General features: G+C 43.7%; 1 protein-coding gene across 1 annotated transcript in view; it reads left to right on the top strand.

Annotated features, from left to right (window-relative positions):
* The window catches only part of zfhx4 (zinc finger homeobox 4), a gene marked incomplete at its 5' end in the record, with an annotated part of 60,216 nt that overhangs the window by 19,623 nt on the left and 28,093 nt on the right, over positions 1–12,500 (top strand). Inside the window, one exon of the mRNA XM_079234031.1 lies at positions 1,773–2,007. Coding sequence (XP_079090157.1) covers positions 1,773–2,007 — 235 coding nt within the window. The remainder of the gene's footprint in view (positions 1–1,772; positions 2,008–12,500) is intronic.

Below are 12,500 nucleotides of genomic sequence, written 5' to 3'. Positions count from 1 at the left end.
GCAAGGCTCAGCAGCACATTCTCCTGCAAGGGAGGGAGGGAAGGAAGGAAAGAAAAGAAGCAGAGAGAGAGAGAGAGAGAGAAGGAGCAAGGGAGGCCTCCTTTCACAGAGAAACAAAGATAGCTGTAATTAATGGCCCTGAGCTCTGGACTAGGGGAGCTTTCTTCTGACAACTCCGACTTAATTAAAACTTAAGACTTCTGAAAGGGCCTCTGACTGCGAGGGGACGTCCCACCGTCTCGTGAGAAAAACCTCGTAAGATTTTCTACAAAAGAAAAAGAAAGAGGGAGAGACAGAGAGAAAAGATGTGTTAGCGGCTGTAGCTATGTTGCTAATCCCTGCTTGTCAAAGGAGGAAGAGGGAAGAGGAGGGGTTAGAACTCACACACCTGCAGCTAACTGCCCCCACACCCCCTACCCCTCCCACCACACGTACATTTGTTCTCCAATCTCTCTATTCCTGCTCTATATAACGTGATGCAACAATGCTCAGGAGGAAATATTACCTTGCTCACTTTTCATGTGCTTCAAGAATGAAACGCCTTTCTGTCGCAGCCATAAGAGTCGGGTTAACACACACACACCATTATGTGTATTAATTCATGCATAGAACCCTGCACCTGTTTCTCACATGGCTGTATGAATAAATCTTAACAAAGTATAAACTAACCTTCGTGAGCCACCTCTGTGTCTCTGTCTCTTTTCCTTGCTCTCTTTTCCTCTCTGGGTCTTTCTCTCTCTCCCCCTCCTTCCCCTCCCTCCACGGAGGATCAGATAATAAAAGCTTGGCCTGGTCTTTTGTTTTTGTGCATTGTTCATTAGCCCGGCAGCAACAACAGAGGCACACTTGATATGCTTGGCTTGACTGGGTGTATGGGAGTAGGGCAAGGTGGGATGGGGGCTGTGTGTGTGTGTGTGTGTGTGTGTGTGTGTGTGTGTGTGTGTGTGCGTGTGCGTGCGTGTGTGTGGGGGTATCGAGGTAGGGGGTAGCTTTGCAAGGCTGCAATGCCATTAAAGAGGCAACTGGAAATTAAGGGCTTGCAACTGACAGCACACGTTGAATGAGAAACCCCTGCAGCTGCCAACAATGAGCAGAGCTGGACAATGTGCATGTTAAAGACAAAAACTGTGTTCTGAACTCAACCCCTTATCTGACTTTTTGTGTGTTGTTAATCTTTATGTCACCGAAAACATATTCAGTTCATTTGGAATGTGTAGTGTCTGCATATAAACACAATTACTCAAAAGTCTATCTGTTCCTGTGTTATATAATGTTCTCTCTCTATTTTAAATTATTAAACAAAGTTGTCTTTGTCCCAAGATTTAATCATTGCTTTGGATTGTAGTTCTTTTTTGTAGCACTGCCCACTACTACACTGCTAACACTACTTTGACACCGTAAATGTTAAATAAAATTAACACTGATGCGTAATATGTGATACCAAAGATTCAAATCAAAGACAAGTGAGAAAAAAAAAGTGAAAAACATATTCTGGAGAATAATGAGTCAAGCTACTGACTTTTTCTCTGCCCATTGCCGTTCTGCTTTTTTGAAGCCAGGGAAGTGGGGTTTCTGGGTGTTGGAATTTTTATAGCCATAAAGCACAAAAGACTTCAACATGATTTTGCAGACATACGTCACTTGTTGCATTCAATCCACCCAAATGCCTTTGTAACCTCAAAATTATTGAAAGCACTGTGAATCGACGACAGGACGGCTTGAAACATGAACACCGTCTAACGTCTGCACCCTCCTCCCTTCTGTCCCCACAGCACTTGCAGAAGCAGGACAGTGCGTTCAGCCTGGAGTTGTGTGTCTACTACTGCACGCTGTGCGACTACTCCACCAAGGCCCGCCTCAACCTGGTGCAGCACACCCGCTCGGCTCGCCACCAACAAAACGAAGGACTGAGGAAACTCCAGCTGCACCAGCAAGGCCTGGGAGGCGACGAGGATGGACTGAGCTTCAACGAGTTGTTCCACGTCAAGGAGTGCCGCTCCAGCCAAGGTCTGTGCTTCCTCAACCCGCTTTGTCTGTTTAGTTGTTGTAACTTGAGTTTTTAATTTATTTTATTTTAGGGCTATTTGCTGGTGGTTTTCAGGTGTCATGTCTCATTTATTTTATTTGTATCACTTCTTTTTTCTTCTTCAGTACACACATGGACTGACTCTTTTCCATTTCCTATTGGCTTGTGTTTTCCATTTTTCGGATTTTAGTTAAATGCTGATTCCAGTTGTAGTGGTCTGTTGTCTTTGTTTGAGGTCGGATCCATCTTTCTTTAGTCCTTATACTCCTCATTTCTTTTTCTCTTTTCTTGCACCACTCCCTCTTTATTCTGTCAAACCTCTCACCCTCCCTCCCTCCCTCCTTTGGCCTTCATATCCAGATCACGTCTCTCGATACAGACCCGTCCATTCCTCCTAATCTCTCCAAAATGAGCATACTGTTCCTATTAGGCTGCCGCGCTTATATGCGCAGCACACACACACACACACACGTGTGTGTGTTTGTGTGTGTGTGTGTGTGTGTGTGTGGGACACACAGGGACATCCCAGGCAGGCAAGCAGGCAGCTTATGAAATTTCACCTTGGGAGTATCTCATAGTGAAACGGCCTGTACACACATACGTTAGTCACACACACATACATTACTCAAACACACACACACACACACGTACACACACGCACACATGCTACGGCTACACAGTCTCTCCCTGGAGTGAGCTTTCATTTCCTTTCTCATGACCAAAGCAATTTGGCTTTCATTTAAGACTCTCCGTCCTGCCAGCAGCTAATAAGTGTAACAGAACTGTAAAACATTCAGAGAGACAAGAAAAAAAAAAAAAAAAGATTAATCGTTTTTCTTTGAGTGGGGGTTGGATGGTTGGTGAGGGGTTTCAGGGTGTAACGGGAGGGGGCTACGCAGTAATTTAAACCAGAAGACCAAGAGTCAGGGTCCATTATTTAGTCATCCCTATGTTAATGCTGCTGGGAGAAAATGAGCGCTTAACTTGTTTTTGCTTTGCTTGACCTGAAGGAGCGGGTGGGATGGGTTGGTGGGGGGATAACACATTTTGAATAGCATTCCAGAATAGCATTAGTCCATACATCCATCAGTGTGTGTGTGTGTATGTGTGTGTGTGTGTGTGTGTGTGTGTGTGTGTGCTCCCCAAAGTATCCTGTTTATACTGTACATGTACTCCCAAAACAGATGGGGGCCCAGCACTTAGAAACACATGTGAATCCCAACGTACACACACACACACACACACACACACACACACACACGCACACGCACACGCGCACGCACACACACACACGAACAGAAGATCTCCCAATCCTGAAATGGAGACTGTAGCCGGCGTACGTTTGGTTTTAATTACACGTGGATCAAAGTTTCGGTGAGATTTGGGGTACAGCAGAAAAGCATGCTTAGATAAATCATTACCGTACATTTTAACATGCCCCTCCCCCTTGCCCCCCATCGCTCTCTTTCTGCTGCTCTCTTTTTGTATCTCTCTCTCTCTCTCTCTCCTTTTTTGTCCTGCTTATTGCATCTCCCATTCTCTCCTGCTCCAGCCGTTTTTTTTACCCAGAACAAAAGCCTGACTTCAAGCCCTTTTTTTCTTCTTCTTCTTCTTCTTCTTTTTACATCTCAAACCAGTGAGCACAACTCGGTTTAAAACCTGTCAAACGCAATTTTCGCCGGCTGCACCTATTTCAAATGTTCCACTCTTAAAACACACCATATTTGTTGCTCGGGCCCTCGTTTTATACTTTGGCTTTGATGCCACATGGTGAATTTCCATGAGGAAGCTAGTGCAAAGCTTAAGCGGACACTGGCAGCATCCAAAATGCTAAGCCACTTTTTTGGATGCCCTCCTTCTGCCCACTCTATATAATTTTTAGTGAACAGTTTTCTTTCACAAGATACGTGGAGAATGTTTCACATTTCCTTGTCGACCATACACATTTGGGAGGTGTCTTTCAACCAAAGATCAAACACTGATATTCAATGTCATAAATCAGGGTTGTATTCTTATGTATATTTTTTGCTTTCTTTTAAGCTGAGCTATTGTGCTTTTCACATACATTACATGCTACAGTAGGTTATGTGATATGGAGAAAAAAAAGTATGTTACAGCTGCTTTGGGCTCCTATAGTGATAGATGATGTGAATGTTTTCACCAATGGAAAAGGCTCCGTAGTACGCAACATTTCCAGCCGGCGTTCGGTTTAAGGACCCTCTATTTGTGTGTACGTGCATGTGTATGCGTGCTGTTAGTTTTCTGGGGCTACAACTCCTGACTCGAGCACTTTCTGTTCATTAGAGACTGGTATGAAAAAGATTAATTTAAGTGCTGACCGGTATCTTTCTCTTAAAGCCTGGGACCTGGCACTGAGCCAGATAATTATAGGCCCATTTGGGAATAAGAGTTCTAATGCTCTGGACTTTATGTACATGTGAATGGCTTTCATTAAACAATTGTGATGCTGATTTTATGGCCTAATTAAGGATACAGTACTGCAGAGACACACCACAAGGGTATAGGTGGTTTGAACAAAGACAGGAGTGTATGAGAAACACTTCTACTGCATTGTGTGCATGTCAATACATGTGTTTTCTAGTGCATGTTTATTTGAGAACCTTACACTCTTTGTTATCCCTTTGAGTCTGTATTTCCCCCAACCTGGGCCCAGCCATCTCATCCTTTACACGAGGTAAACACCATTGTGAAGTGAAAGTGAAGGGTCTGTGTGTTTGTGTGCACTTTGACTGGACAGCAAAAACTTTTCTATCATGTTCAGCTGTGTCCCTCATAGGCAAAAAGTCCAATGGGCCCCCATTGCTGAGATAAACCGCTCTTCTCTGCGTACAATTAGAAGTGTTAAAGAAAATTGAGTTTATAAAAAAAAATGCCAGATTGCGTCAGAACTGAATTGCCTACTCAACATGGAGGACTTGGAGGCCATTTTGCTTTGAGGGTCGTCCAAAAGTTGTTACTGAAATTAGATTTGTTTGTGCCCTTCTCCATAATGAAGTTACGCCCTGAATAGAGCTGTTTAGTAAAATTTAAGCATGAAAAGAAAAATATGACAGATTGCAAGTCACGGGTATTCCATCATCGATTTTATAATTTGAACAATTTGTTTAGCTGGATTTTTTGGAGACAGTCTCTGTAGTTAAGTTGTGACAGGGATTTCTCCCCCTGACTGTTTCTCTGTTGCCGCCTCGGTCTCAACCATTTGACCATTTGTTCTGCCATAAAGAACACTGGGAGGAGGCGTGTGTATCTGTGCACGAGTGTGTTTTTCTGCGTATATCCTCGCCCTGTGCTCCATCATGTGTAAGCGCCTCATAAGCCAGACCAAGCAGAAACACTTGGGCCTTTTATGCATACTTTACTTTCTGTCATTTGTTTCCCCTTTCGCTCTTTCTGTCCCTCACAAAAAGGGAAGGGAGATGGGATCTTATGGAGGTAATTATTTCTGAGAGCCCGGCCCTGTCATCCATCCGTCCACCACCCCACCACCACCCACACATCTCCATCCCCCTAACCCCCCCCCCCCAACATGCATTAAAGAGGGAGGGAGAGGACCCTCTTTGTCTGAGTCCCTCTTTTAAACAAAAGACCTCTTCTGACTTAGAGAGGCCGACAACACTTTTATCATGTGTGTACGTGTGTGTATATGTGAGTGTGTATGTGTGTGTGCGTGTGTGTGTCTCCAGAATCTTTTGTTTTCCCTGAGTGATAAGGCTCTGGGTTATTTTTGGTTCCAGTGAAATTAGTGCTAACCATTTAGATAGCAGCTGTAGGCTAAAAGCGGAGCCTAATGGACACGTATTGTCCCTATATGTGCTTGTGCTTCCAGTAATGGAAGTGATGGAATATGAAAGAAAGTGTGGCTTCTTGCATGTTTCCAGTGCGCCGACATTGCTTGTTTTCAATTTTACCCAACCCAAACTGTATGTGTCTGAACTCAGCCAAAGCACCGAAAACGATCATTCAATTTTCAATGTGGGAAAGGGCTTCGCTGTTTCCCAAAGAGCATTTTGATGTGATGACATCGCGGCATCTTTTGAGGTATTAGGTTTTCCCTCCTCCCTTACTTTCACTTCTTCATCTCATACTTTTTTTCCCCCCTCTGGGTAGTGGGGGTGGTTTCGCCATTCCAGCGGTTGTCTTCTTCTTCTTTTTTTAAGAAGGTCTCTCCTCAGACAGAAGTCTATTTCCAGGGTTTGTCTCAGTAATTTGTGGCCATTACATAAACATTCACGGATGGCCAGAGGAGTGAGAGAAAGGATGCAACACACACCCAGATCTAGCTAACCGCTAGGGTCAGCGCAGTGGTGGCCATTTTCTTTTTCAAGTCAGACTGCAGTAGGTGAGACGAGCTGACTGACTCATCAAAGGACAATTTTTTTTACCTTTTTTAGTAACTGTTTCATGCTTGTGCTGCACATCACCCCTCTCATGCCGTACCCATAAGACTATGTTTAGATTAGAAGTTTAATAGGTTAAGGCAGCCAATTACATTGCATATTGATTTGCTTACTGATTGCATACAGATAATAAATTATTCGTGACCTTTTCTTTCTCATTTACTGTGAAAGAGGAAGTTACTTACATAAGAGTCCACAGATTTCAGTTAAGTTGAATCCATTCCTCGCATAATAAAAACTTGGAATGTTATTTTATGTACCCAACATGAGTAAAATACAGTTCCTGGGGTGAACTATTCTGATGAGAGTGATGTGATGTTAGCCAAGAGGACTTTTGTGAAATATGTAGTTTTTTATTGCTGTACATTTATCCGGAGACAATATGCTGCATTTTAAATCATTTGTCAAATCAAAATAAGACACATTCATATATGTATATTATTATATTTTCGGCAAGTAGTAATTTACCCCAAATTTCCCAAAACCATATTCTCTATGGCTGAGGGAGTAAAAGATGTGGTCATTTTTTGAATAATTCCATCCAAGTGAATTATAATTACTTTGCGGTTTGTGTGTGCACATAGGGAAAAAAAGGGCAGTAGGCTGAAAAAAATGAGCCTCGTTCACCATAAACTATTTTTGAAATGGTGTGTCGGCGCGGTATGGGCTCAGGCCGATTGTTTTTCTTTGAGTTGAGCAGCTCTTTGGTGGAGGGGTATTACCCGGGCTAAATTGTTCCCTCATGTTTTCCGCCAAGGTTCTGTGCCCACCACACTGACAGTTATAATTTGCAGAAATTGCACTGATTATCTGAATTAGCATACCTGACCAATGCCACATTAGTCTTATTTACAATACAAAGCCGTGGGGCTATGAGGACGCATACTAAATATGACTTAACTCTTTGAAGAGGGGACTGGCGTCACAGGGCCAGGACGTCTTTCACGTCGGCGATATCACAAAGAGCTTAAGGCCCCGGCGCTCCATATGGAACCAAAAGCCTCTGGAAGGTCTTGGAAAAGGAAGTGGTGAATGTAAAGTCTGAGGACCATATTGAAAGCACAGGGGTTATTGCATGTTTTCCCTTACTCTCGGTCTCTTTCAATATTTTTTTTCACGTCTCAGCTCTTGTCCCCATCTTGTCTTTAACCCCCCAACCCTCCCGCCCTTTTTTTTTCTTCACCCCTGCTCTTCTTGATTTTCTTCTCCCTCACCTCCATTCTTTTCTCTCCCCCGAGCCCCTCATACACCCTCTGTCCATTGACTCTTAACCACAGATGGACAAAACAATGGGCCATGTCACACAGCATTAAGACAAACAATCCGGTGATGGAAAGAGGGTTGTGTGGAGCCAGAGCCGCGGTAACCAGGCAATACACTCACTGGGTCCAAGCAGCCACTAATCTCAGGCCGCAATGATACAATTCACAGATGGACATTAAAGGCAGCCTTTATGCACACACACTCACACAAAGAAGAAAGCAGCAACTTTACTTTAGGAACTATTGTCAGGTAGAATTTCTGTCATTCCTCACAGTAGCAGCAACACATTATTTCCTTCTACTGCTCCCTTCTTCTTCATCACTCTCCTCTCTCTTTCTTTTACCTCATCCATCAGTGGGAGGTATGGAATTGATAGCAGCTATTGATTACCTATAGCAAAGGCTAATCGTCGCTAACCGGAGGAGGTTTTGCAGCTATAGCAGCTGTCTGTGGCCTGTCGTGTGTGTGCGCGTCTATATGACCCTCCAGCTTTTCAAAACCAAGAGCTTTTCTCCAATGGTTACTTACAGCAGACTAATGGCCTTAAAGCAAAACAGCACATGCAAAAACGTATAGATCCTGGACATTGCTTCTCTTTTGAGAATAAGAGAAATGGTATGTTTTGTCTGCCCAAAGAAACACTGAGAGACATGCCAGGTTTCACCTCCCCACCTATGTGAATAAGAATCATCTTCCTCTCTATCCTTTTTCTTCATTTCCCTAATAGGAAATTTGAGCACACTGTGTAAGATTAAAGCAGAGAATCAATGCCTTGTGAGCAATAATTTCCAGACAAATCTCTTTCATCTTTTTCTTTCCCTTTTTCCCCCCAACGTTCTCTCATTCGTTTTCTCTCCAACCTCCTAATGCTAGCAGTGGGTCTCATGTCATGACATCTCTTTCGCTTTTATCATGTCCTAATAACACTCTAAAAATAAAGAGAGAGAAATAGGAATGTGACAGAGGGGGAAAGGATGCTGGAGAAAAAGAACAAGAAATGGATTGACTGATACAAATCCATTGAATGAGCCGTGGTCTTGATTTGTGCTTTGATGTGGATGTCTTTGTGAGAATTAGACAAATATGCCCGCTGCTTTAGTCATCTCTGGGCCCTTCATAAGATGCCATCTCCCCCTCCTGCTATTTTTCATGAAGGATGGAGGAAAAGAAGGAAGAAATGAGTGACAAGTTAATTTAGGAGCACAGAAATATACATTTGGGTGACTGAAGCGAGAGAGAAAAAAAGAACACGGTGAACAGAGACTGTTGCTATGTAAAAGTGCAGTATGCAAAAAAAGTGGCCTATAGAGGGCAGTTAAATACAATAGAAAACAAAGAGAACGTATTGTATGCAGAAAATACTTTTTTTTTGCTTGGTTGGGCCCACAAGGTTCTTTACCCATGATGGCACATAAGGCTAATGGTCAAGGATACACACACACACACACACACACACACACACACACACACACACACACACACACACACACACACACCTTGGTCAGGCTTTTGTTTCAAAAGAAGGTTAATGGGGAGTGAGGAAGAGGAGCGTTGCAATTTTCTGCTCTTTAGGCGCCAGAGAATTCTCTCCAATGTAAGAGAGACCAGACTCTCAGCGTAATAGGCATTTTACACCCTCATCACCTCTTGCACACAAACACACATACACAACCACAAACACTAACACACACTCACCAGAAACGCGTGGGAGTGTAATAGGCATTCTATGGTGTGTATTGCCGGTCCCAAGAGTGCAAGTAAGTGTTAGACATGCATAGAGTCGGCAATGAGACAATCAGCATGCTGAAATTGAAACCTTGTCTGGAGTCACACTGGAGGGGAGGAAGAGGAGAGGAGAGGAGAGGAGCACGGAGTAGATTTAATAAAAAAATAAAAGCGAGTAGAGGAGAGGTGATGGGAGCACAGATGGCAGGAGAGAAGGAGATGAGGAAGCAGAATAAAAGGAGAGGAGAGACGGAGGGAGCGGAAATAGGAACTGATGTTTGTTTAATTGCCTCATAAGTGATGACACAGATAATTACGTTGAAAAAAGAGATCCTTCTCCGAGGCAGGGCTGATGAGCGGCTGTATCTGTTTTTGTGCGTGAGTGTGTGTCGCCCTGTCTCTCCCTATAGCCCCATCAACTGTCGTCCCCTCCAGCCACATTGAGTATAGGACACCATTAAAGCATTGCGGTTTGTGTCATATCAAATCATTCAGCTTAATTAACAGAAACACACACACACAAAAACACACAAACACACTCATCATTTGGAATCATTTTAATTACTCTGTAACATCCTGATTATTAATATCTCCGCTTCATATACCTGGGGATATGAAGACGAGTTCACCTATATTTCCTGCACCGTGTGTTTGCAGGCGTGTGTGTCCATGTGTGTGTAAGTGATGCTCCCTTGACTTCATATCTAATTGTCTTTTTTAATGACAATATTCCTCTGTGTGCCGGCTGTATGTAATGAGTCAGGGTGTGTCAAAGTGCAGGCCTGAGCTGTCTGCTTGAGTTAAGCTCTTTCCGTCTACTGTAGAAGCCTCCAGCGTCCACACTCACGCGCACGCATGCAGGCACACACACACACACACACACACACACACACACACACACACACACACACACACACACACACACACACACACTCAAAGAGACAGTATCAATGTGGGAGTTCCTGTATCTGACATGAGATTAAGAGGGCCAAGTGGAGGAACGTCGAAGAACTGCCCTGTTGCATTTGCAAGAAGGAAAAAGAACCACACTGTCACAAACACACATATACACACACACACACACACACACACACACGCAGGCATCCTGTGCTGTAAGTGAGCAGTAGCCTCCCTTGCATTATTCACAGTGGCCGAGTGATCGAAGCCTGGTTCAATAGCACTAAAGCGGTGCACGCTGGAGAGATTTGTCTTACAAAACCTTGACACACACACAGTCGCACATATGCTCTCACACACATTGATTTTTGGTGGTGGGAATCTCCCAGGCTTTGGTCGAAAGGCAGGGACATGAGAGGGGCTTCCCCCCGCCAGAGCAACCCTCTGACAAAAGCACACTTTCACACGGACACTATCATTCAGAACCTTAGACACACACACACACACACACACACACACACACACACACACACACACACACACACACACATTGCATAGGCAAATACTTTAAGTATATCTTTAGTTCTCTCAAAATGACATTTGATGATAATGAGATCCAGTGATAGCATGAATATGAAAATGATTGGAGTTGGGAGACGAAAGATCTACCGCTTAGATCTGATGGGGTTTCATTTACAGTAAGATGAGCTGATGGTAAAATCAAACAGCAAGAAAAAAGTATCACTGATCATATTTCTTTTTTGCTGACTCTCCTGTTTTGCATTTTATCATCAAGGTTTGTTTTTTTGCAAGCGAGGCAAAAAAATCAAATATAATCACGCATTGCCTGATATATGTCATATCTTTCCACTGCAGCGTGTGTCTACTTTTGCACAGGCACGTACAATTTTAAGCCTTCACTTGATTTGAGTGGGATCTTCCTCGAACACACCGCACTTCATTCAGTTATTCTATTTTGTTTAGAGCGACGCGGCGCGGGCAGCGTAGCACACGCCACCCCCTCTGGCGCTTTTGACGTATTAACATGTATCGATAAGCCAGCACTCGCATGCCTGTAAACACTGACGTAGAAACTCACACATACTCACACCTCTGTCCCCTGAAGACATGTGATCAGCCAGACCCAATCCCTAGTAATCATCTGGAAACCCCCCCCTCCCACACACACATATATTTCCCATTCAATCCTGGGTAATGGTTTGGGGCAGGGGGCTGAAGCAGTGGGCTTCTTTCCCTTAGCCCCAGTGTCTTAAGCTGCCATTGATTAAATGTTAACTGATATACTCGGCCCTGGCAATCTTGTTAGAGCTGGAGCAGGCAGGCAGCTAGACAGACAGTTTAGGACCCGCGCCCTCCTGATCAATAGCACAGATAAAGATTTCATCCATCAATGAGCTCCCAAAACAAAAGGTATCTGATACCTGATTAGGCCCGTGGGGACAAATGCACACACACACACACACACACACATTTGAGCACGGACACACATTGCCACATTGCTTGAAGCACATGGAGGGACAAACAAACACACTGGGATCACACATGAATGCAGTGGGACATAAAAATATGAACACAAGCTCAAGTAACCATACATTTCACTCTCACACACATTCCTTTCACTCACTGTTTTGTCCAGAATAATACCTCCACCAACCCCATCTGAAGTCAATCAGTTCCACACCTGCTGTAATTACAACACGTACACACAAGCAAACACACACACACACACACACACACACACACACACACACACACACACACACACACACACACACACACACACACACATGCACAGTCAAGTTTGCAGATAAGGCAGCCCTGACTTTTCCCGGATGAAGGTTAATTATGCTGTGTTAGTTCACTTAGGTGTGTGCATTTGTTCGTGCATGCAATATGTGAATCTTTTCCCAGTACTGTGTGTGTATAGGTGCTTCCTCAAATGCACAAGCATTTAGATCCTCAGAGCATGCCAAAGGCACCGCAAAACAACTGAATCAATGTCTGGGCGACCACCAATGTTAAAGTGTATCAATAATGCTCCCCTATCTTCTTTCCCGGCTAACGTCGCGCGGCATTTTGAAAGTCCAAGCCTTTGCCGCAATTAAGACTTAATTATAAATCAATATAAGAAGTCATTTGAATATTGATTT

The sequence above is a fragment of the Taurulus bubalis genome, assembly GCF_910589615.1.
Source record: "Taurulus bubalis genome assembly, chromosome: 18".
Classification (NCBI taxonomy): Eukaryota; Metazoa; Chordata; class Actinopteri; order Perciformes; family Cottidae; genus Taurulus; species Taurulus bubalis.
The sequence above is the reverse complement of the archived record's forward strand: the minus strand, read 5'-3'. Positions and strand labels throughout refer to the sequence as shown.